We start from the raw sequence: 27,151 nt of genomic DNA, 5'->3' as shown, positions 1-27,151 counted from the left end.
AACCAGTGTTCATTTTGAGCGTGGCTTGCACAGAAAGGCAACCATCCAGGTAACAAAGGTGCTTCGATAGATTTGTTTAGATAATATTGTCTTTTAATAATACAATAAAGTCATTTCTTTTAAGGAATAAGAATAGGAATAAGGAATAAGAATAGGAAATAATTGATTCGGAGAAGGGAAGAGGCAGACACATTCCAATCACACTTTGTTTTACAATTGAAGTTGTGAATTAAAACAGGAATCATCCCGAGGGAGTCGTGGGGACTGATTTCCAAGCGATTAGTCAAGATGCCGCTTCCCGATTATCTCAGAACAAATTGAAGGCAGGAGAGAACAAGTGGGTTATATGGAACAGGTGCAAGTGTGACAATAAATCCACAGCAGATTAGAGAGCAGTTAAAATGTGTATAAACCTTTTCCGTGGGGACATTTAATCAGGAGTTATTTCACAATATGTTGCAGTTTCAATTAAAAGGGCATCTACAAACATTTCCCACCGACTGAAGATTGTTGGGAATAATGCATCCTTTGAAAGCAGGTGTAAGAAAGCCGATTTTCCTTCTCTGTGTTCTGGGATGAAGTATCACAAGAGCAGGGTAGGCTACATGTGAATTAATGGATTGTCCCTGATTTTCAGTCCATTTAACTTAATGGGTAGAAGATCAGATGGCTTCTGTTACAGACATTTCCTTCTGAAAGAACTCCTCCTCAGAGGCTTTCACCTTTATTTACAAACTCAATTCCACTCCAAAGAGTGCTTCAGGTACAAAGTCAGAATCCGAAGCCAAAAGAGAAAACATTGGAAAATCTCAGCAGTTGTGGCAGCATCTGTCAGGAGAGAAAAGAGCTGACGTTTCGAGTCCAGATGACCCTTTGTCAAAGCTCAGAATCCGGAGTGTCAGTGGGCCCGACACTCCCCAATCTATACCTGGGTGAGACTCCCTGATTGGGCAGACAAACATTACCTCAATCAGGGAGCTCATACTCGAAGAGGCTAACCTCATGGGCCTCGTTGAGGTTATTACACCTTCATTTTCCTTCAATCTGCTATGTCCAAGAGATCACTTAATCTCCACATGTAAACAAAGAAAATCTCCCCTAATAAATGCTGGAGCAGGCAAAGTCCATTCATTCTTTAAACCCAGCCCTTTTAGATAGATTCTGAACTTACCTACTTACCATATCCTTCAATTCTTTAGAGTCATAGTCGTACAGTGCAGAAAAGGCCCTTTGGCCCATTGAGTCTGCACCGACAATAACTACCAAAAAAGTCATGCTAATCCCACTTTCCAGCACTTGTCCCAAATCCTTAAATGTTATGATATTGAAATATCATCCAAGTACTTTTTAAAGGTAGTAAGGTTTCCAGCCTTCATTACCTTCCCAGGCAGTGCATTCCAGATTCCCACCACCCTCTGAGTGATTTTTATTTCTCAAATTTCCTCTGAATCTCCTGCCCTTTACTCTTAAACTATGCCCCCCTCGTGAATGACCCCTCAACCATGGGAACAGCTGTTTCCTTTTCACCCTGTCCAAACCTTTCATAATCTTATGCACCTCAAATATGTCCTCCCTCGGCCTTCTTTGCTCTAGAGAAAACAGTTCAAGCCTATCTAGTCTCTCTTAATAGCTCAAATGCTCCATCCCAGGCAACATTCTAGTGAATCTCCTCTGTGTCCCCTCGAGTGCAATCACATCCTTCTGATAGTGAGGTGACCAGAACTGCACACAGTACTCCAGCAGTGGGCTCACCAACGCTCTGTACAGCTCCAACATTACCTCCTTGTTCTTGTACTCTATGCCTCGACTGATAAAGGCAAGTGCCCGATATGCCTTCTTAACTATCCTATTCATCTACTCTGCTGCCTCCAGGGATCTGTGAATAATTACCCCAAGATCCATTTGTTCCTCTGAGCTTTCTTGTGTCCTGTCATTCATTAAATACTTCCATCTTCTGTTACTTTTTCCAAAGTGTGTCACCTCACACTTAGCAGGGTTACATACCACCCCTGCCACTGCTCTGCCCATCTGACCAACCCATCTATATCTTCCTGTAACCTAAAACCTTCTTCTTCACTATTAACCATCCTACCAATCTTGGTGTCATCTGCAAACTTGCTTATCTTACCCCCCTACATTCTCATCAATACCATTTGTGAACATAACAAACAATAAGAGATCCAGCACTGAACCTTGTGGTAGGCCACTGGACACCAGCCTCCAGTCACTCAAACAGCCTTCTACCACCACTCTTTGTGTCCTATTACTAAGCCCGTTTCGGATCCATTTCGCCAAGTTTCCCTGAATTCCATATGCTTCAACCTTCTTGATCAGCCTCCCATGTTGGAACTTGTCAAAGACTTTGCTAAAATCCATATAAATAGCATCAACTGCACTTCCCTCACCCACACATCTATTTGTTGAGCATGATTTCCCTTTGACAAAGCCATGCTGACAATCCCTAATCGACCCGTGCCTTTCCAAGTGGAGATTAGCTCTCTCCTTCAGAATCTTCTCCAATAGTTTCACTACCACCGACTTTTTATTGATTAGTGTCACATGTAGGCTTACATTAACACTGCAATGAAGTTACTGTGAAAATCCCCTAGTCGCCACACTCTGGCGCCTGTTCGGGTACACTGAGGGAGAATTTAGCATGGCCAATGCACCTAACCAGCGTGTCTTTCAGACTGCAGGAGGACACCGGAGCACCCGGAGGAAACCCACACAGACTCGGGGGGGGGAACGTGCAGACTCCGCACAGACAGTGACCCGAGCCAATAGGGGTTGTTTAAGGGGTTTTTAGATAAGCACATGAATATGCATGGAGTAGAGGGATATGGACCAAGGGCAGGCAGAAGGGAATAGTTTAATTTGACATCATGTTTGGCACAACATCGTGGGCCAAAGAGCCTGTTCCGGTGCTGTACAGTTTTATGTTCTATGTTCTAACTCTTGAGCCGCACGTTCACCTGCCCTATTTTCCTATTTCTAAACTCGCATATAGCACCAGGAGTAATCCAGACATCACAACCATTGAAGTTGCTTTTTAATCTGCTGCCTAGTTCCCTGAATTCTTGATGCAAGACCTCATTCTTCAGTTAACTTATTTTACACTGCTACCTCCTATGTCTCCATTCTATAGAATCACCAGCGAAGATCTCTGAAGTGCTGCTAAATTATATCTTTGCTGAGTGCTATTGACTCGTATGTATTTGATATTAAAGATCTGCTGAGGATTCCAACTCTTCTCAGCCCCATCCGTTCTGAAAGAATATTTCTGTTTTTGTGTCAGGGGTGAGTGGCACCAGAAGCTAATCTGAAAGAGGAAAGGTTAACAGTGTACGTACATCTGTAAAATTGGCTATCGCTGTGGAAACTCAAACATCTTCATAGTAATGGACGCTAGATGAGGGTTTGCAGTTCGGTAGATTTCTTTGTTGAAAGTGTAACCCTTGGGAAGTGCAATTAATTTTCACGACAAGCCAAGGACCAGTGCCTTAAGATCTCTATTCTGGCATGTGTCTCAGAGATGCTTAATCCGCTCATTTGTAGTGGAAGTGATGGCTTCACTGCAGCCGGAGATAGATCTTCTCATATAAACAGTAAAGACTGTGCTGTCCTTTGCAAGGCAGATGGTCCTCAATCCCCCAGAGACAAGTTCAGTAAGCCAGAGAGTGGATCCGGCGGGTCACTTGGATTTGGCTACAGAAGCTGAAGGTGTATGGAGCCGTGATGCTGAATATGTAAAGGGTATGTGCCAACAAACTCATTATATTCGTGTAAAGCTCCAGCAAACATACTGAAAGTCAAAGCAACTGCAACAACACACGGTGGCACAGTGGTTAGCTCTGCTGCCTCACAGCGCCAGGGACTTGGGTTCGATTCCTGGCTTGGGTCACTGTCTGTGCCAAGTCTGCACATTCTCCCCCTGTCTGCGTGGGTTTCCTCCGGGTGCTCCGGTTTCCTCCCACAGTCTGAAAGGTGTGCTGGTTAGGTGCATTGCCCACACACTTACGCACACACGTCAGAAATGAAAAGGTAAGAATCAAAATAAAAGCATATTCAAAAATCAGTTGCTGGCTTGTACATGAGGCATAGATGGTGGTAAATTGTGCTTGTTAAGTTAGATGATTCCGGTAGACTTTGGAGCTGTCCTTGTTTGTTTAGCAGTCTATCAGAGATATTTGTTTGCTTGCCTCCAGAAGGAGAGATGACCTGGTTCCCTCAGCAGAGTTAACTGAAGAGGCTCTTCTGTTTCTTGCTGCTGGTATCTGCTAGGCAACTAGCCTCCAGCAAGAGAGAGAGAGAGAGAAAGATGCTGAATTTTTGTTTGTTCTTTTTCTCCAATGGTCATCGTAGCAGAGATGAGGAGTTCAGAGAATGTTTTGAGGATGGTTTCTTCGAACAGCACATTCTGGAGCCAAGCAGAGAGCAGGCTATATTAAACCCAATATCGTGCAATGGGGTAGGATTAATTGAAAACCTCATAGTGTAGGGTAGCAGTAATCATAATATGATTGAATTTTACATTCAGTTTGAGGGAGAGAAGTGCATCCAAAATTAGTACTTTAAACTTAAATAAGGGCGATTATGAGGGCATGAAAATGGAGCTAGCTAGAGTGAACTGGCAAATGTGCTTAAGGGATAGATCAATAGAGATTCAGTGGCAGACATCTAAAGAAGAGTAAGAGGCAACTCAGTTGGAACCATTAAGATCCTGAGGGGTATCGACAAGGTGGATGTGGGAATGATGTTTCCTCTTATTGGAGAATCTAGAGCAGATGGCTACTGACTAAAAGCTAGGGGTCACTCATTTAAGACAGAAATGAGAATATTTTTCTCTCAGAGAGTCATGAGTCTTTGGAACTCCCTTCCTCAAAAGATGGTGAAATCAGAGTCTGAATATTTTTAAGGCAGAACTAGATAGATTTGTGATTAATAAGGGGGTGAAAGGTTATCGGGGGGTAGGCAGGAATGTGGGGTTGAGGTTACAATCAGACCAGCCATGATCTTATTGAATGGCAGGGCAGGCCTGAGGGGCAGAATGGCCCACCCCTGCTCCTAACTCATACATTCAGGTGCATGTATGTTTGTATGTTTCCACTGGTTGTTAGCCAGTTTTTAACCCATTTTTCCCGTGCATTCGCAGCAGGGGAAGCAGTCATGTCCTGGAATTTATCTCAGAATGTCTTGCACATTCCGGGAGGTGATTTGACAGAAGCTGGGTGTTTTGGGGTGTCTGATGTGAGGTATGAAACAGTCTCCATTGTCGTTGCAAATCCAGGAGTTGGTCCAGCCTTTGATATTCTTCATACCTTTCTTTCAATTCCTCTGTTTGCAGTAGGCATTGACACCCCTTCGGACACAAACTCCCATGCCCTTCCAGAAAGGTCCGTGAGTATCATCCACACTGGCATTTTCCAGAATGTGGTCAGGCTGCAGTATCAGCCATCTTCTGTCAGTTTCTTTATTTATCTCTTCAAAAAAAAAACAGATCTTCCTTTAAAATGTTCCAACATGCCCGTGGGTAGTTAGAGAAGCTGTAGTGCACTTCCATGACAACAAGGGTGGCACGGTGGCACGGTGGTTAGCATTGCTCCCTCACAGTGACAGGATACCAGGTTCGATTCCGGCCTTGGGTGATGGTCTGTGTGGAGTTTGCTCGTTCTCCCCCGTGTCTGCGTGGGTTTCCTCCGGGTGCTCCGATTTCTTCCTGCACTCAAAAGAAGTGCAGGTTAGATGGATTGGCCATGGTAAAAAGAAAATGACACTTAGTGCCCCAAGATGTGTAGATTAAAGGGATTAGCCATGGTAAATGTGCAGGGTTACAGAGATAGGGTGGGGGAGAGGGCTTGGGTAAGAGGCTCTGTCAGAGAGTTGGTGCAGACTCAATGGGCCGAATGGCCTCCTTCTGCACTGCAGGAACTCTATGATTCTAGTGGCAATAAATATACACCAGAGTGCAATCTCTCCTTCCTGAGGTGAGGTCAAAAGAAGGTATTTGTGTCCGATGGGTATGGATTGTTCACTGATCCACCTGTCTGCTAGATTGGTCCCTGAGATGAGAGGGTTATCCTCTGATGAGGAAATTGGTTCCATCGCCTCTGGAGTTTAGAAGCATGAGACATAATCACATTGAAATGCGCAAGATACTGAAGTGACTTGATGGAGTGGATAATGAGAGGCTGTTTTCCCTGGCTGGGGAATCTAAAATACTGGAGTGCAGTTTCAGGAAGACAGGACGATCATTTTGGACAGAGATGAGGAGACATTCCTCCACTCAAAGAGTTGTGAGTCTTTGGAATTGTCTATCCGATAGGGTTACGGATGTGTTTGGTCTCTCAGGGATTCAGGAATATGAGGAGCAGATGGGAAAGTGGAGTTGGAGCCCAAGATCAGTCATTACTGTGTTGATCCAAGTGGCCACATGGTCTACTGCTCTTATCTCTTGTCTTCTCGAGTGAGTGGGGTTACCTAGCCTGGGTTGCAGCCCTGCTTGTAAAAGGTATTCCTAAGATTGAGAAAAAGAGGAAGACAAAGAAATGCCATCCCAGCTACTCTTCCTGAGCAAGGCATTCAACAATCTCTTGGATAAGCCTTGAATTAATGCCCTGATGTGGGGAAGAGCACTCCTTACACAGGCATAGTTGACAGAAAAATAGAAACATAGAAACTAGAAGCAGGAGGAGGCCATTCGGCCCTTGAAGCCTGCTCCCACCATTCATTTTGAACATGGCTGACCATCAAATTCAATATCCTGATCCCACTGTCCCCCCATACCCCTTGATCCCTTTAGCCCCAAGATCTATATCTAATTTCTTTTTGAAATCACACAACGTTTTGGCCTCAACTACATTCTGTGGTAGTGAATTCCACACATTCACCACCCTCTGGGTGAAGAAATTTCTCCTCACCTCAGTCCTAAAAGGATTTTCCCTTATCCTCAAACTCTGACCCTTAGTTCTGGATTCCCCCACCATCGGGAACATTCTTTCTGAATCTATCCTTTCAAATCCTGTTGGAATTTTATCAGTTTCTATGAGATCCCCTCTCACTCTCTTCAACTCCAGTGAATATAATCCTAACCGACTTAGTCTCTCCTCATATGACAGACCTGCCATCCAAGGAATCAGCCTGGTAAACCTTTAGAACATAGAACATAGAACATTACAGCGCAGAACAGGCCCTTCGGCCCACGATGTTGCACCGACCAGTTAAAAAAAAAAACTGTGACCCTCCAACCTAAACCAATTTCTTTTCGTCCATGAACCTATCTACGGATCTCTTAAACGCCCCCAAACTAGGCGCATTTACTACTGATGCTGGCAGGGCATTCCAATCCCTCACCACCCTCTGGGTAAAGAACCTACCCCTGACATCGGTTCTATAACTACCCCCCCTCAATTTAAAGCCATGCCCCCTCGTGCTGGATTTCTCCATCAGAGGAAAAAGGCTATCACTATCCACCCTATCTAAACCTCTAATCATCTTATATGTTTCAATAAGATCCCCTCTTAGCCGCCGCCTTTCCAGCGAAAACAATCCCAAATCCCTCAGCCTCTCCTCATAGGATCTCCCCTCCATACCAGGCAACATCCTGGTAAACCTCCTCTGCACCCTCTCCAAAGCCTCCACATCCTTCCTGTAATGTGGGGACCAGAACTGCACACAGTACTCCAAGTGCGGCCGCACCAGAGTTGTGTACAGTTGCAACATAACGCTACGACTCCTAAATTCAATCCCCCTACCAATAAACGCCAAGACACCATATGCCTTCTTAACAACCTTATCTACTTGATTCCCAACTTTCAGGGATCTATGCACACATACACCTAGATCCCTCTGCTCCTCCACACTATTCAAAGTCCTCCCGTTAGCCCTATACTCAACACATCTGTTATTCCTACCAAAGTGAATTACCTCACACTTCTCCGCATTAAACTCCATCCGCCACCTCTCGGCCCAACTTTGCAACCTGTCTAAGTCTTCCTGCAAACTACGACACCCTTCCTCACTGTCTACCACACCACCGACTTTGGTGTCATCAGCAAATTTGCTAATCCACCCAACTATACCCTCATCCAGATCATTAATAAATATTACAAACAGCAGTGGCCCCAAAACAGATCCCTGAGGTACACCACTTGTAACCGCACTCCATGATGAATATTTACTATCAACCACCACCCTCTGTTTCCTATCCGCTAGCCAATTCCTGATCCAATTTCCTAGATCACCCCCAATCCCATACATCTGCATTTTCTGCAGAAGCCTACCATGGTGAACCTTATCAAACGCCTTACTAAAATCCATATATACCACGTCCACTGCCTTGCCCCCATCCACCTCCTTGGTCACTTTCTCAAAAAACTCAATAAGGTTAGTAAGGCACGACCTACCTGCCACAAAACCATGCTGACTATCACCTATCAATTCATTACTCTCCAAATAACTATAAATCCTATCCCTTATAATTTTTTCCAACATCTTGCCGACAACAGAAGTGAGACTCACCGGTCTATAATTCCCGGGGAAGTCTCTGTTCCCCTTCTTAAACAATGGGACAACATTCGCTAACCTCCAATCTTCTGGTACTATACCAGAGGCCAACGACGACCTGAAGATCAGAGCCAGAGGCTCTGCAATCACTTCTCTTGCCTCCCAGAGAATCCTTGGATAAATCCCATCCGGACCAGGGGATTTATCTATTTTCAGACCCTCCAGAATATCCTGCACATCCTCCTTATCAACTGTAATACTGACTATTCTACTCCCTTGCAACCCAGTGTCCTCCTCAGCTATATTCATGTCCCCTTGCGTGAACACCGAAGAGAAATATTGGTTCAATGCTTCACCAATCTCCTCCGGTTCCACACATAACTTCCCTCTGCCATCTATAACTGGCCCTAAACTTGCCCTAACCAACCTTCTGTTCTTGACATACCTATAGAACGCCTTAGGATTCTCTTTAACCCTATCCGCCAAAGTCTTCTCATGTCCCCTTTTAGCCCTTCTAAGCTCGCTCTTCAACTCCCTCTTAGCCAATCTAAAGCTTTCTAGTGCACTACCCGAGTGCTCACGTCTCATCCGAACATAAGCCTCCTTTTTCTTTTTAACCAACAAAGAAACTTTTTTGGTGCACCACGGTTCCCTAGCCCTACCAATTCCTCCTTGCCTGACAGGGACATACCTATCACAGACTCGCAGTAGCTGCTCCTTGAAAAAACTCCACATGTCGGACGTTCCCAGTCCCTGTAATCTCCTAGTCCAACCTATGTTTCCTAATTCTCTCCTAATAGCCTCATAATTACCCTTCCCCCAGCTAAAACCACTGGCCCGAGGTTCATGCCTATCCCTTTCCATCACTAAGGTGAACGTAACCGAATTGTGGTCACTATCACCAAAATGCACACCAACTTCCAAGTCTAGCACCTGGTCTGGCTCATTTCCCAGCACCAGATCCAATATAGCCTCACCTCTAGTTGGCCTGTCTACATACTGAGTCAAAAAACCTTCCTGCACGCTTTGAACAAAAACTGACCCCTCTAACGAGCTAGAGCTATAACAATTCCAGTCAATATTAGTCAAGTTAAAATCCCCCATAACAATTGCCCTATTACTTTCACTCCTAAGCAGGATTGACTCCGCAATCCTTTCCTCAACCTCTCTAGAACTTTTAGGAGGTCTATAAAAGACTCCCAACAGGGTGACCTCTCCTCTCCTATTTCTAATCTCCGCCCATACTACCTCAACAGATAAGTCCTCATCAAACCTCCTCTCTGACACTGTGATACAATCTCTGACCAATAATGCTACCCCTCCCCCTCTTCTACCTCCTTCCCTACTTCGACTAAAACATTTGAACCCCGGGACCTGCAGCATCCATTCCTGCCCCTGCTCCATCCATGTCTCTGAAATAGCCACAACATCGAAGTCCCAGGTACTGATCCACGCTGCAAGTTCACCCACTTTATTGCGAATACTCCTGGCATTGAAGTATACACATTTCAAACCCTGCTCCACCCCACCTCTGCAATGCCGTGCATTGCAGTCCCCATCCATGCATCCCTCACTTTCAGCCCCACTACTCAGGATCCCTCCCCCCCCCCGAATCAGTTTAAACCTCCCTGCATGGCCTTAGCAAATTTACCCCCCAGGATATTGGTCCCCTTCTGATTAAGGTGTAGACCATCCTTCTCATAGAGGTCACACCTTCCCCAGTACGAGCCCCAATTGCTTAAGTACCTTTGTTGTACTCCCTCTATAGTCGTGGCTTAGATAAGGACATCAAAACTGCACACGATACTCCAGGTGTGGCCTCACCAACACCCTGTACAATTACAGCAAAACATTCCTATTCCTATACGCAAATCCTCTCGCTATGAAGGCCAACATACCATTTGCCTTCTTTACTGCCTGCTGCACATGCACGCTTACTTTCAGCGACTGATGCGCGAGGACTCCAGGGTCTCACTGAGTATCCACCTCTCTCAATTTACACCCATTCAAGTAATGATAGTATGCTTCAGGAAAATTGACACAGCACGATGTTTGTTCTTACTCACAGGGTCGAACATGTATCTTATATATGACACGCGTTTTGTGCTGCTAAGCAAATTCATTATTGGAAACAGTTAGTCGTAAAGAGTCAAATGAGCCTTGTGTGTAATAGGGGTTGAGTAACAATTTCAAATGGTTTTTGCTTGGCTAAGTTAGCAAAGTGATGCATTAAAAAAACCGATCAAATACTGGGAAGAACTGCAGGACCTTTACTTGTTAATTTGTTTAGTCATGAATTCTTACATTTCGGCTGAAAGGTTAGAACTTGGCCCGGTTCTAATTTCCTTCACATGTTTAAAATGCATGGCTTGTCAGAAATGCAAAGCAGCCCCGCTTCATGAATAAACAGCGCAGTCGGACTGATGAGGAGGAAAGTCACAGTTTAATAGATACATTCGACTTGTTTGACAGTTTGGCATGTTACCAGCATTTGTTTCTTTTGTGCAAGAATAACTCTTGAAAAAACAGAGCGTTAACCTCTGCTGTCAGAAGACGGCGTAAGGGGGAGATCTCGCGGTTTGGAACAATTCCTAAGATAATGGGAGAGGCAGAAATTACCGAAGTCTATTCACATTCCTTTTTTCTGTCGATTTTTGTCTTAGAGGAACTCGTCCTTCACTCCTGTCAGATATCCAGATTGAAATGACAATGCCTAATCCAGGTTGTAGGATGTAACTTGTCAGTCTGCTCAAATATTCACTCGTGACAGGCCTGAATCTTTGTCGAACAGTCACTGCGGATTGAATGCAAAGAAAATCCTCACAGGATTGATCAGACGAATGGGAAATAAGGTGGATTCATTCACCTTTGTTCTATGCCTTCCATTTGGCAAACGTTTTAAGAGTATGTGAGAGCCCTGAAGATGGCAGATGGAGGAAGAGAATGTGCCTGTTTGAGAAGGGAGCGGATTAATAGAACAATCAGCTTGCTTATTGGATTCCAGGCAGGTAAAGTTTGGATCAAAGTGTAAAGTCACGGATTAAGGCAAAGCTGGTGCGGTCAGTCCATCAGGGATGAGCAGAATACCATCTGTACTGTCAAGTGACCTCAATTAATCCTGTCAACCCAGTTCAGAGATTAATATGAGGGAAGAATGGTGAAGAAGATAGTTCATAATGCGGTCTATTATGTGACTTGTACGTTGATACAGGTTATTAAACTGTGGAGTAAAAGTCTCTCTGGATACATTTGCACTATAAATTTACTATAAGTTGCTCATTGAGATCTGAATTGGCATTGAAACAATGGCCGAGAAATGATTTGGAGTGAGGCACCTGGCAGCAAGGACCTTTCAATTGGAGTTTTTAATCTCACCTGTCAGGTCACATTATTTTTGTGCCACAAATTGGTGGGAATGCAATTGGATAATGCACGGGGAGGGTCCGTGCGGCATCTGTAACCTCTAAGTCCAGTGGTCAATCCCATTAACCAATAAAATGTAAAAGGAAACAAACAGAGAAATGACAGAGAAGAGCATCATTGCAAGAATTAGAGTCCAATTAGATACAGGAAGGTGTGTATAAGGAGAGGGGATGAAAGAGTGGATTAAGAGAGTGAAAAATAAAAGAAATGTAAGGCCCCACCTGGAGTATTGTGTGCAGTTTTGGTGTCCTTATCTGAGGAAGGATGTCCTTGCTATAGAGGGAGTACAGCAAAGGTTTACCAGGCTGATTCTTGGGATGGCAGGTCTGTCATATGAGGAGAGACAAAGTCAGTTAGGATTATATTCATTGGAGTTTAGAGGAGTGAGAGGGGAACTTATAAAATTCTAACAAGGTTAGATAGGGTAGATTCAGAAAGAATGATCACGATTCTCACAAAAGTGCTGAATTGGTGGGAAAAATTGTTCTAGATCTCGACTGTTTTGTCAGTTCAGCTTCTCACCTGAATCTCCGCACTCTGTGCACTGCAGATGTCACAATCGTGAACCTCATTAAAAACCCAGGGGGGGGGCGAGGCCTATTCGCGCTGCAGTTTGACAGTTCTGGAACACTGTGCATGCGCAGTGGTCCCGATCTGTCAGTCTCCCCGATCTGTCAGTCTCCCTGTTTGCTGACCAGCTCAATCGCAGGCCAGCCCGGTATCCCCGCAGTGCTGCCCCTCTAGCACCCGCCCCAGCCCGATCGTGGCTCCCACAACAATTCCCGGCCAGCTGTGACTCCCCCATCCTGGAGCGCCCCGATGTCCACCCGCCGCCCCCCCCCCCCCCCCCCAGCAGTGATCACCCCACCCCCCTCACCCCGACAGACCCCCCCTCACTGACCCCCCCCTCCCCCATCCCACCTCCCCGGGGTCAGACCCCCCCCCCCCCCCGGGAGGCAGGCCCTCCCCCCCACCCCCCTCCCCGGCTGACCACCACCCCCCCAGCCCACCCCAATTGCTGCCCTCCCTCCATCCCAGACCGACCCCAATGCAGACTGGCAGCGGGACCCTCCACCCCCACCAATTGCCCCTGAGCCCTGCCCACAATAGGCCCTGCCCCTTGGCACTGCCTGATGCCCAGTGGGCAATGCCAAGTTGCCCCCTGGGCATGGGCACTTTGCCCCTTGGGCAGTGCCAGGGGGCACCGGCTGGCACTGCCAGGGTGTCCATGCCCAGGAGGTACCATCCCCGTCGCCTGACCCCCTGGGGGCCCCGATTGCCCCCCCCCCTTCATTCCAAAGGCGTCTCCCGCTTGTTCCCCGAACGTGGGGAGCTACTCTAAACCCCGCTGGCATGAAGTACTCCTGGCGGGGTGGGAGATTCAATCAGGCCCCGCGAGTTCCCGATGATGAAATGCTAAACATAGTTAAACTACATTAAATAAAGATTCAAATGGCTTATCTGTCTTCCCGCCGGTTTCCAGCACAGTCTGGTCTCCGACTGTTCTCCGGCTCTGGGGGATGCGTATGCATTCCCGGCGCATGCACAAATCCCGGAACAAGGCCGACGACGCGCATCTCCCAGCTCGACCCGCCAGAAAAGCTGCGGGTCGCGATGGGAGAATCGCCTCCAATGGTGGGGGAGTCCAGAACTGGGGATCATTGTTTGAGGATAAGGATAAGACCTTTTAGGTCTGAGGTGAGGAGAAACTTCTTCATCCAGAGGGTGGTAAATGTGTGGAATTCACTATCACAGAAAGAAGCTGAGGCCAAAACGTTGTGCGATTTCAAGAAGAAATGAGATATAGCTCTTGGGACTAAAGGGATCAAGTGATATGGGTGGAAGTCGGGATAGCATACTGAATTTGATGAACAGCCATGATCAAAATGAATGACGGAGCAGGTTCGAAGGGCAGAATGGCCTACTCCTGCTTCTATTTTCTATGTTTCTATGTAAGAAGGCAAATTTCAATTTAAAATTCTCCACGAAAATCTCTGCAGTGGTACAGTCTCAATGTGAATGCAACCTTAAATTGTCACTTCATTTCTGACTCCCCAAAATAATAACGAGCAGAGGAAGCCGCGGAGCGTCATTTGCTCCTTGCTGTTCCAAAAATCAGTTCATTCATTCATCAGCTCACAGGCTTAGCACTGCCTCCAGCCACTGATGAGGAACTGAGATTCCACAGCACACTACCTTCCACTGTTCAACATGAAAGGTGTAAATCTGACAAGGTTCTGGCCCCAGAATAGAGCCTTGCTTTTGAGCAACGTGGATTCGAGAACTGAGCTTAGCCGGGTCCACGGCCCATTATCCAATGCAGCTTCCCACCTTTTGAAGCCTCTTGCTGGGACACAGCCTGACAGAACAGTACCTTGTGTGGAGCATTCGGCTGCAAAGTATAGCTCGAATAGCTAATATAGACCATTGAAGAAGCTCACATTGTGAAGTAGGAGCTATTGTTCTAATGATCAAAGTATAATGTTGGGGCAAAGCACTGAGTTCTTTACTGTGCATCTAACAAATTATATCAGGCCTGGGAATGCTTGATGCAAACAACCGGGTGCCAAAAAAATCGGAAAATTCTTCAACAGATTTCTCCCGTCTTTCTGAGCATAATAATTCACCTCCAAGAATATAAATATTCCTTTCTAAGCTCATTTCTGAACCAGTGTTTATCATAGAAACCCTACAGTGCAGAAGGGGGCCATTTGGCCCATCAAGTCTGCACTGACCACAATCCCACCCAGGTCCCATTCCCGCAACCCCACACATTTTCCTTGTTAATCCCCCTGACGTTAGGGGCAATTTAGCATGGCCAATCAGCCTAACCCACACATCTTTGGACTGTGGGAGGAAACCAGAGCACCCGGAGGAAACCCACGCAGACACGGGGAGAATGTGAAAACTCCACACAGACAGTGACCTGAGGTCGGAATTGAGCCTGGGACCCTGGCTGTATGAGGCAGCAGCTTTAACCGCTGTGCCACTGTGCCATTTCATAAATTAAACTAGCCCGACTCAGCTTCTATAGAATGACAAATACTTGGGCAGCACAGTGGCACAGTGATTAGCACTGCTGCCTCATAGTGCCAGGGTTCCAGGTTCCATTCTGGCCTCGGGTCACTGCCTGTGGTGGATTTGCATGTTTTCCCCGTGTCTGCATGGGTTTCCTGCAGGTGCTCCAGTTTCCTCCCATTGTCCAAAAGAGGTGCTGGGTGGGGGCATTGGCCATGCTAAATTCTCCCTCAGTGTCCCTGAACAGGCACCAGAGTGTGGTGACTAGGGGATTTTCACAGTAACTTCATTGCAGCATTAATGTAAGCCTATTTGTGACACTAATATTTAAATTTAGGAGTTTACATTGAGATTTCAATCTAACTCTGTGCCTTATGCTGCTTGATCTCTACTGCTGAAGCCTATATCATCACACATGCTTCTAACAGAAGATGGAGAAGAGAAGGCTGTATAATAGGGCTAACAATGTCTCTGGCTCCTCCCAGTGCTTACTGGCTAATTGGCCACTTGAGTGTAAAATGGCGGCGGCCTGTCAGAGTCGGCAGGCATTAAGTTCTCACTTAAGGGCCTCAATTGGTGGTGGATGGGCCACCCATGAGACTCCCTTCCATAAATTTAATCGGAGCAGAAGTGAGAAGGCTCCAGGGCCCCCACCAAGCATCCTCCCGCCTGATTAAATGCCCCCCCCCATCATGAAACTTGCCTCAGGGGGAGGGCATTAAACTCTTGCCAACAGCAGGTTCCACAAGTGGGTTGGTGGCATGCAACTCCATCTTACCACTACCTCCCTGAACTCCTTCACTGCCTGTGATTTGTCACATTGCTTATGCAACATCAAAAGATTGAAGGAGCAGAAATCTTCTCCAGCTCAATATTGGGATGACTGAAGCTGTTGTCTAGGATATTTGCCACAAACTCCAATCTCACTGCTTTCATCCCTGGCAGCTTTCTGAAATTGAGGAACTTCTGCGTTGTGTGTGACATTGAGTCCATCCTTGGGGAGGCAATGGTGTAGTGATATTGTCACTCGACTAGTTGTCCAGAGACCCAGGATAATGCTCTGGAGACCTGGGTTCCAATCCCACCAGTGCTTGCTCCAATCTGAATTAAATGAAGCTCCAATGACGATCACGAAACCATTGTTGATTGTTGTCAAATCCCATCTGATCAAAGAGCAAAGAAAATTACAGCACAGGAACAGGCCCTTCAGCCCTCCAAGCCTGCATCGACCATCTGATTCACTAATGTCCTTGGGATGGGTAATAAGTGCTGAATAAAAAATAAATATCCGCTCCGTCAATAAGAAAGTTCACGTCCACCTCTGTACCATCTCCCACCCTGGTCCAACTCATCACTCACTGAAATCCTCATCCAAGTCTTTCCTACCCCAAGATGCTCTCCAGCCTTCCTTCTCTATGAACAGTATGCTTTGTCTGTATAGCGCGCAAGAAACAATATTTTTCACTGTATACTAATTCATGTGACAATAATAAATCAAATCAAAGCCCAACATCACAGCTTCCAGCATTCAATCCATCCAAAACTGTGCCAACTCTCATTCACCCAACACTCCTGAGCCCTACACTGACTCCTGGTTCGCTAGCAGCGCAACTTTAAAACTCTTACTCTATTCTCCAATCCCTCTATGGCCTCACCATCTTTGTAATCTCCTCCAGCCCTGAAAGTATCTGATATCTCCGCACTCCTCAATTCTGCCCGCTTGTGCAGTCCTCATTTTTAATTTCTCCACTTTTTCGCAGATATCCCTTCAGCGGCCTTGGTCCTATGCTCTGCAATTCCCTTCCCAAACCCTCTCTATCTTCCCACCTCTCTGTCCTCCTTGAAGAGGCTCCTTCAAACCTGCCTCTTAGACTAAGCCATTGATGATTTGCTTTCTTTATCTCCTTCCGTAGCTAGTTATCAAATTATGTTCCTATTGAAAGACAAAATGCTGGAAATCTGAAACTCTGGGAATACTCAGCAAGTCAGGCAGCATCTCTGTTCATGTTTCTATTGATATCTCTTTTGTTAAACGTTGGGCGAAATCTTACCAAAAAATGGCAGTGCCGGTTCCGGCGAGAGAACCAGTGTGTTTCTCTCAGAGGAACAGGTCGGTTTTCTCCCCAGATCTTACCACACTCTGCCAAACACAACATCAACAGTCATAGCCGACACCCACCCCCTGCCCCCACCTCCCCTCCCCGCCAAGCGGCCATTGCTGGACATCCCCTGCTTCCTGCCTGCTGTTGCCCACCAACACATACAAATAAATCCCCCCTCCCAAACAAGGCTCCCACTGGGGTCTGCCCCGGCAATGCCCCCGGCACAAGTTGGCACTGCCAGGTTGGTATGGGCAGGGTGCCACCCTGGCAGTGCCAACCTATGCCAAGGGGCATAGCCAGGCCACAGCCTGACCATGTTTTTAAAGTTTATTGATTAGTGTCACAAGTAGGCTTACATTAACACTGCAATGAAGTTATTGTGAAAATCCCCCAGTCGCCACACTTGCCTGGTTGGGTACACTGAGGGAGAATTTAGCATGGCCAATGCACCTAACCAGCACATCTTTCGGACTGTGGGTGGAAACCGGAGCGCCTGGAGGAAACCCACGCAGACACAGGGAGAATGTGCAAACTCCGCACAGACAGTGACCCAAGCCGGGAATTGAACCCGGGTCCCTGGCGCTGTGAGGCAGCAGTGCTAATCACTGTGCCACCGTTCCAGCTCCAGTCCTTCTCTCCTTGGGGCTATACTTATCTTTATACCCCAGGGTGGGGGGTGGGGGGGGGGTGGGGGGGGGCGGGGGGGGGGGATGTGGGGGAGGAGGGAAAGGGGGGAGGGGGGAAGGGGGGGGCGATTCCCCATGGAAGATTCACGTCTGGAAAAACCTTTAAATCTGTTGAAGATACGGCGTGCTAAGGGGAATCAATTTTATGCTGAGGGGGCATGTTAATAATATTTAAATATATTTAAATAAACATAAATAAGATTCACGTCCTTGATGATGTGCTGGCGAGAAACGGGGAAGATTCAAAATAGCCACCTCGCCGGCAAGATCTGTGACTTTCGGACCTTGAGCCCCCAGCAGCATTCTCAGGATCGGTGGAAGTGGGCTCTAAGTTTATTTATTAGTGTCACAAGTCGACTTACATTAACACTGCAATGAAATTATTGTGAAAATCCCCTAGTCGCCACACTCTCCTGTTCGGGTACACAGAGGGAGAATTTAGCATGGCCAATGCACCTAACCAGCACATCTTTCGGACTGTGGGAGGAAACCGGAGCACCCGGAGGAAGCTCACACAGATGCAGGGAGAACATGCAGACTCCGCACAGATAGTGACTCAAGCCAGGAATCAAATCTGGGTCCCTGGCGCTGTGAGGCAGCATTGTGCTAAACCACTGTGCCACCCTGCGCCCCCATTGATTCCATGATATAAAGTGGAAGAATTTGCTACAATAAATGTATTATATAAATGTGAGATGTATATTGCAACCATTTGAGTGAGAGTGAAACTTTGTAACTCCCTGTTCTTAAAAGATGAAAAGGTTACAATTGCCACACAATCCACTCCCCCCCCCCCCCCCCCCCCCGTGCTTCCCTCTAGTGGCAGTGATCAAGAATCATTCTGTAACTCCAGAATAAATGATACAAGATACCTCGCTCTATCACCCCTTTGTTCTTCTGTGGAAGTTCATAATGGGCCACAATTTACTATCAAAATAAAGATGAAGCTATTGATGCGTACAGTTATTTTTGTACAAATCGCACAGCTGTTTAGCTTCACGTTCAGGTGCATTTTTAAACACACAATATCTCAAAATTACTAAGTTGTGCCACTCTGCCCTTGGCAACTGAAACTGGCATCTTGCCGTCGTGCTCCCCAGCCAAAGGTGTCTCAATTATTCACTCTTAACTATTAGCAAACAACCTCTCCTGCACTGAACATAAACTTTTAGAAGTATGCAATATCATTCCTTCAGATTTTAATTGTTGCTGGAGATTTTAAATTACATTTTTGAAAAATTACTTTTTCTTTCTGTGTTTTTTTCCCCCTCTTGATTCAATCTTCTTTCCTGTTCTTTATTTCACTTTCCGTAACTGATTTGACATTTGAATTCACGCGCCCTGGTGCTGTTCAGTTTTCAATCCTTCATTTTGATTGGTTAAGGCATTGCTTGTCCTGTTCACTTGGGCCCCAGATGCCCTGTCCAATGAACCCTGTGGTTTCTATCTCTCATTTGCAATGCAAGATTTCATGGAAATTGAACAGGCCAGGGATGTTTATTCATGGGTTACCATAAGCGTTGGCCCATTGTGTTAAGAGAGAACCCTTTGGACTGTGGGAAGAAACCGGAACACCCGGGGGAAACCCATTCACTAATGTCCTTTAGGGAAGGAAATCTGCCGAGCTTACTTGGTCTGGCCTACACGTGAGAGCCACGACAATGTGGTTGACTCTCAACTGCCCTCTGAAATGGCATAGCAAGCCACTCAGTTCAAGGACAACTAGGGGTGGGCAATAAATGCTGGCCCACAGAGCGACACCCATGTCCCACAAATGAATAAAAACAAAAGGAAAAAAAAGAACACAGACACAGGGAGAATGTGCAAACTCCACACAGACAGTCACCCGAAGCTAAAATTGAACCCGGGTCCCTGGCACTGTGAGGTGGCAGCGCTAACCACTGTGCTACCGAGCCACCCACAATCTGCACTTGTATAAAATTTGATTTGATTTGATTTATTATTGTCACATGTATTAACATACAGTGAAAAGTATTGTTTCTTGCGCGCTCTACAGACAAAGCATACCGTTCATAGAGAAGGAAAGGAGAGAGTGCAGAATGTAGTGTTCCAGTCATAGCTAGGGTGTAGAGAAAGATCAACTGTCTGCACTTGTATATCCAGCAGGAAGGGACAGTGGTGGTGACATTACTAAATGCATCAAAAATATGACCACATTTAATCCTATCTATATATCCGAATATCCTTAATCTAATCAAAACCAATATCTTCACCTCCCAGTCTAGCTTCTGTATTCATGTGGATGTCATTTCTCCCTTAATACACTTTCGTCCATAATCCAGCTTCCCTGTCTCATTCATTCTTCCTGATCGATGTGCATATGTAAGAATCTATCTCAACCTATCCTGATTTCCTCTAGCTCCTCTCTCTCTCACCTGGATTCACAGGGCACCCTGATGTGAGTCGTTGGGTTCTTTGATTGCTGTGATCACCTTATCTTGTGTGACTTATTGGAGCACACTCAGGATGAGAGAATAAATTTTACGCACAATCCTAACTTCATACTGCGGAACGAGCTGCATGAGCAGTGTCCCTGTAATTATATTTTGTAGTATTGTGAGTTACTTGGCACAGCAGTACCTTAATCAGCATCACAACACTGACATATAATGTGGATAATATTAGCCAAAACAATTGGGAAATTAAGAATATTTTAGCAGAGTGATCTTGCATGCAAATTTTAACTGGTAATATTCTATAGACTAGATTTTTTGGGGGGCCAATGTTACGTTACCGTTCCAGCATTTTTCCTTCTATTTTTAATAAAGTTCGATTTGATTCCATCACCCTGAGAATAAATCTATGGCGTTCGATATTAATAGTGCAAAAAATGTAATTATTTCACAGTCTCTCTTCTCAAAGCTATTAAAATGCTGAAGTCACTGAAGGGCGAGGTAATAACTTACTTTCATTAACAGCAACTTTTCCTCACTTGTGGCAAAATAGGAAGTCATGTTAAACTGCGTGTTTTATAATGTAGTCCCCGGCATTTGAGGAGAGGAGGCTGGGTTTAGCCCATACGTAAAATCATTTGCATTAAAAGTTGTCAACCATCAACTGGGGCAGCACGGTGGGACAATGGTTAGCACTGCTGCCTCGCAGCGCCGGGGACTGGGTTCGATTCCCAGCATGGGTCATTGTCGGGTACGGAGTCTGCACGTTCTCCCCGTGTCTGCGTGGGATTCCTCCGGGTGCTCCGGTTTCCTCCCACACTCCAAAGATGTGTCGGTTAGGTGGATTGGCCCTGCTAAATTGCCCCTCAGTGTGCCCGAACCGGCGCCGGGAGTGTGGCGACTGGGGGATTTTCACAGCAACTCCATTGCAGTGTTAATGTAAGCCTACTCATGTCACTAATAAATAAACAACTGCTGAACGGATAGGGCGGGCGACCTGCTTCAAAGCAAAGCGAGCCAAGGTTCCATCGCTGTGCAAGCAGTATTGTTATCCCTCTTTAATAGAATGCCGGTTCTCTGTGCCAAACAAATGGCTGGAACTCACCTTGCTTGCAAGCGGACTGCCATACAAATCAAAGCCTAGCCTCTGGGGGTGGAAGCTAATAAAACACAGTCTATTTCGAATCGTTGCAACGTTCAGAATTAATTGATGTAACTGTTAACCTCGGCAGGCTTTTCGCACAGGACCTGATTTGCATCCTGAGAGATTGTCCGACAGCAGAGGCTTGCTCGGATGAGTGGGCTGAGAAAGCAATCTCTCGCATTCTATAGATTATATATATTACTGCAAGTGATTGTCAAGTCATCACGAGAATATTTACTTGGCATGCTTTCATTTTTTTTTGTGCGTTTGTGTGTCGAAGCAATTTAGTGCACAAATTTGGATAAGAAATAATTATTTCCGACTCCAGTTGTATTGACACGACTTTAATTTCACGATAAGCATCTTGCAGCTGCTCAGAGCACAGTCCCGATGTTACTTGGTGAATTTTAATATTACAGCAGCAAAATCTGATAGAGATTCGCAAGACGGGTGGAATTTATTTTCATTCAGAGAGAAGGAAATATTTGAGCTAAATATGGGCTCTGAGGAAGATTACCAAAGGGATGGGATCATTCTTACTGACTTACCATGAAATCCAATTTCTCACAGCATGAACTGGTACTTTTCGGTTATTGATTTTTAATGTTACTGTCAGACTGGTACTTACTTTTTTATGGTTATTGTTTCATTGGAAATTCCTCTTATTTAGGGCTTAAATTTCTTTTTATGGGGTGAGCACTCTAATTAGTCAGTTTTGGGGTCTACCAGATTTCGAATCTGTTCCCAATTCATGAAATCAAGGAGGCTTCCGTTTTAAGTTCATTTATTAGTGTCAGAAGTAGGCTTACATTAACACTGCAATGAAGTTATTGCGGAGTTTGCACTTTCTCCCCATGTCTGCGTGGGTTTCCTCCGGGTACTCTGGTTTCCTCCCACAGTCCAAAGATGTGTGGGTTAGGTGGATTGGCCTTGCTAAATTGTCCCTAACGTCATGGGGATTCGCAGGGTAAATGCGTGGAGTTACGGGAATAGGGCCCGGGTGGGATTGTGGTCAGTACAGATGCGATTGGCCGAATGGCTTCCTTCTGTACTGTAGGGATTCTATGACTCTATGAAAATCCCCTAGTCGCCACACTCCGGCACCTGTTCGGGTACACTGAGGGAGAATTTGGCCAGAGAATTCAGTGCTCTAGTTTTCTCTCACAGTCCAGAAGACGTGCTGCTTAGGCCCAGTCAGCAACTCTAGAGCTTGGGCAGTCCCGGTCGAGTGAGGTGGGCACAGCTGGGGCAGGAAGGAGACCGAGAGGGTGCCACAAAACGGGGACAAACTGCCAGCTTTTTTTTTCATTCATCTGAGGGATGTGGGCGTCGCTGGCTAGGTCCAGCATTTATTGCCCACCCCCTGAGCTGTCAAAATTAATCATTATTGTAGATGGAGGAAGGTGGTAAGGCCCTCTGATTGGAAGGGAAACCCCTACACTTGGATCATTGGAGCTTCAATATTGGTGTGGCTGCCTCCTCCTCGAGGGATGAAGCCTCCGGTTCTAAAGCCCCCACCTGCACCCCTAGCCCCCTCCCCCCTCTAGCCTGCTGCAGGAATGTTACCTCTATAAAGCTCTTGACCTCCATACACAGTGGAATATGTTTCCCTTCTGGGTAAATATCATGGGAACTATAAATCATCCCTCACTGAGGCCTTAATTGTTTAACAGATTGCTCATGTCTTGCAGCCCGTCCATATCCCTGCCTGCCCCAGGAATTTTCCTGGTGGGAGGAGTGCATCAGAGAGTCATCCCAACATCGCTTTCCACTATTTCCCCAGCCCCCTCCCCAACCCCTTCCTCCCCAATCCACCTCTGCATCCATCACTCTGGAGCTAGAGTCATAGAGTCATAGAGGTTTACAGCATAGAAACAGGACCTTTGGCCCAACTTGTCTATGCCGCTCTTTTTTTTAAACCTCAAAGCTAATCCCGATTGCCCGCATTTGGCCCATATCCCTCTACACCCATCTTACCCATGTAACTGTCTAAATGCTTTTTAAAAGACAAAATTGTACCCGCCTCTACTACTACCTCTGGCAGCTTGATCCAGACACTCACCACCCTCTGTGTGAAAAAATTGCCCCTCTGGACCCTTTTGTATCTCTCCCCTCTCACCTTAAACCTATGCCCTCGAGTTTTAGACTTCCCTACCTTTGGGAAAAGATATTGACTATCTAGCTGATCTGTGCCCCTCATTGTTTTAAAGACCTCTATAAGATCACCCCTCAGCCTCCTACGCTCCAGAGAAAAAAGTCCCAGTCTATCCAGCCTCTCCTTATAACTCAAACCATCAAGTCCCGGTAGCATCCTAGCTCTGCGACTCCTGTGCATAAATTCCCATTATTGATCCGCATTTACCTGGTTCTTGGAGGAGCGCAGTTCCATATTCGCCTTGATTTCATGTCTCATTTGAAATAATGTCCTATTTGCAAGAGGTGAGGCTGAAGCAGCTGCAACCACCTTCAGCCAGAAGTGCTGAGTGGATGATTCATCTCGGCCTCCTCCGGATGTTCCTAGCATAGAAGCATAGAAACTAGAAGCAGGAGGAGGCCATTCAGCCCTTTGAACCTGCTACGCCATTCATTTTGATCATGGCTGATCATTGAATTCAATATCCTGATTTCCCCCATGTCCCTTGATTCCTCTAGCCCCAGGAGCTATATCTAATTTCTTCTTGAAATCACACAACGTTTTGGCCTCAACTACATTTTGTGGTAGTGAATTCCATACATTTATCACCCTCTGGGTGGAGAAATTTCTCCTCACCTCAGTTCTAAAAGGTTTACCCCTTATCCTCAAGCTATGACCCCTAGTTCTGGACACCCCCAGCACAGATGCCAGTCTTCAGCCAATTTGAAGCACTCCACGTGATATTAAGCAACGGCTGAAGACATTGGTTACTGCAAAGGCTATGGGCCCTGATAATATTCCGGCTCTGGTGCTGAGGCCAATGCTCCAGATCTTGTCGTGTCCCTCACCAAGCTGTTCTAGTACAGTTACAATGCTGGCATTTACCCAACAGTGTGGAGGATTGTCCAAGTATGTCCTGTTCACGAAAGGCAGGATACATCCAAATCGACCAACTGCTGCCCCATGAGTCACCTCCTGATCATTAACAAAGGGAAGGAAGGTGTTGTCCTCAGTGCTGTCAAGCAGCACATACACTTCAATAAGCTGCTCATTGATACTCACTTCTGTTCCACCACAGCCACTGGACATCTGAGCTCATCACAGCCTTGGTCGAAACAAGGCCAAAAGAGCTTCCAATTTGCCATGTATTTGCCACCATAATTCTAAAGGAGTTTACAGAATTTCTGGGGAAAATGCTGGGGAACCGATACGCATCAATTTCAGAAAATATTTTATGATTAACAAATTCCAAATCAGTTTTTTAAATAGTGGAATCTATATAATGGAGCATGCCACTATCAGGTGAGTTAGGGTAAGGAAGCATCAGGATAAACAAGATGTGTCAGGGCAGCATGGTGGCACAATGGTTAGCACCGCTGCCTCACAGCGCCAGGGACCCGGGTTCAATTCCGGCCTTGGGTCGCTGTCTATATGGAGTTGGCACATTGTCCCCGTGTCTGCATGGGTTTCCTTCGGGTGCTCCAGTTTCCTTCCAAAGATGTGCAGATTAGGTTGATTGGCCATGCTAAATTGAGCCTAGTGTCAGGGGATTAGCAGGGTAAATATGTGGGGTTACAGGGATAGGGCCTGGATGGGTTCACCTGGTTGGTGAAGACTTGATGGGCCAAATGGCCTCCTTCTGCACTGTAGGGATTCTGTGTTCAGGTTTGAGTGTAAAAATGAGAAGAGGATGCAAAGGGGGAATGGAAAAAAATTTTAAAAAACAGTCTTGACAGCCACCGCAAAACATTCTTTTAGGACTTAGCTCCCTATTAGAAAGGGCATACCTCTCAGGATCAAATGTGACTGACCACTCATGAATTCCACATTCGTACTCTCACTTGTGAGATATGGATATATAATTCACACTGTTAATGCTTAATTTCGCAGATCCGCCGACTCCGATAGCTCCGCCTCAGCTTATTTCCGTTGGCGCGACTTACTTGTGGATCCAGCTCAATGCGAACTCCATCAGCGGGGATGGTCCGATCATCCAAAGGGACATTGACTACCGCAGCACAAGCGGGAGCTGGACGGACATACAACCGGTCGACAGCCACCAGTACAAAATCGGCCATTTGGACCCCGACACAGAGTATGAGATACGAGTGCTACTCACGCGACCCGGAGAAGGGGGAAGGGGAGCTCCTGGCCCACCTCTCATAATGAGGACAAAGTGCGGAGGTAAGACCAGAGGAATTCGACAGTGAAATGAGGGAAATGTCTGAACGTCACGTTGTGTCAGTTCTTTCTTGGTTCTTACATTCGGTCAAGATCGATCTTCTGTTTTCTAATCTCATACTCTGATCAATACTTGTATTAGGAGCTCCGTATGGTTCAGTATTTATACGGTGCAGTATTGTGTCACACAGACCAGGAGATCCGGAGCTCTGATTAAATAGTGAGTGGACTAAGCGCAGCTGGCAACATTGAATTTGGCATCACCGCTCCTCGGCTAATGTACTGCCCGGAAAATGTAATCTAAACAAACAGACGATAGCTCCTCAGTCTTGCAGCCAATCAGAACAACAACTGTACATGACAGTCGATGACTTTGAGAAGCCATTTAGCTAAAAAGAGATATCAGTCTTCTGTCTTTTTCTAGGTCGACGCGCTCATCAGTGACCCAGCTAATCAATGAGGTATAGAGAATAAATAAAATATAGAGAATAAATTTACTGTTTTCCCAAATGGCGCTCGATTTATCACATGGTGAGCTCCATATATACAATGCTGTATAATTTTTTTAAAATTCATTTCTGGGACACGGGCGTCGCTGGCTGGGCCAGCATTTGTTGCCCAACCCTAGCTGCCCTTGAACTGAGTGGCTTGCTAGGCCATTTCAGAGGGCAGTTGAGAGTCAACCACATTGCTGTGGCTCTGGAGTCACATGTAGGCCAGACCAGGTAAGGATGGCAGATTTTCTTCCCTAAAGGACATTACTGAACCAGATGGGTTTTTCCGACAATTGACAATGGTTTCATGGTCAACAGTACAAAGAACAAAGAACAAAGAACAGTACAGCACAGGAAACAGGCCCTTCGGCCCTCCAAGCCTGTGCCGCTCCTTGGTCCAACTAGACCAATCGTTTGTATCCCTCCATTCCCAGGCTGCTCATGTGACTATCCAGGTAAGTCTTAAACGATGTCAGCGTGCCTGCCTCCACCACCCTACTTGGCAGCGCATTCCAGGCCCCCACCACCCTCTGTGTAAAAAACGTCCCTCTGATGTCTGAGTTATACTTCGCCCCTCTCAGCTTGAGCCCGTGACCCCTCGTGATCGTCACCTCCGACCTGGGAAAAAGCTTCCCACTGTTCACCCTATCTATACCCTTCATAATCTTGTATACCTCTATTAGATCTCCCCTCATTCTCCGTCTTTCCAAGGAGAACAACCCCAGTCTACCCAATCTCTCCTCATAGCTAAGACCCTCCATACCAGGCAACATCCTGGTAAACCTTCTCTGCACTCTCTCCAATGCCTCCACGTCCTTCTGGTAGTGCGGCGACCAGTAGATTCTTAATTCCAGATTTTTTAAAATTGAATTCAAATTCCACCATCTGCCATGGCAGGATTCGAACGCAGGTCCGCAGAACATTAGCTGAATTTCTGGATTAATAGTCCAGCGATAATACCACTGGGCCATCGCCTCCCCTATATCAAGGATAGGAACAAGAATGAGCCTGCTCAGAAACATTGGGCTGAATTTTTGGGAGACATCATACTGC

At 46.2% G+C, this 27,151-nt stretch overlaps 1 protein-coding gene across 5 annotated transcripts in view; it reads left to right on the top strand.

The window, feature by feature from the left end:
- The window catches only part of LOC144495597 (receptor-type tyrosine-protein phosphatase mu-like), an 896,407-nt gene that overhangs the window by 402,052 nt on the left and 467,204 nt on the right, over nucleotides 1-27,151 (top strand). For all 5 annotated transcript variants that reach the window (XM_078215746.1, XM_078215745.1, XM_078215744.1 and 2 more), the window contains exon 7: nucleotides 25,314-25,607. In XM_078215746.1, the coding sequence (XP_078071872.1) occupies nucleotides 25,314-25,607 (294 nt within the window). The remainder of the gene's footprint in view (nucleotides 1-25,313; nucleotides 25,608-27,151) is intronic.

Source organism: Mustelus asterias, chromosome 7 (genome assembly GCF_964213995.1).
Source record: "Mustelus asterias chromosome 7, sMusAst1.hap1.1, whole genome shotgun sequence".
Lineage (NCBI taxonomy): Eukaryota > Metazoa > Chordata > Chondrichthyes > Carcharhiniformes > Triakidae > Mustelus > Mustelus asterias.
This window is presented reverse-complemented; position numbering and strand designations above follow the sequence as displayed.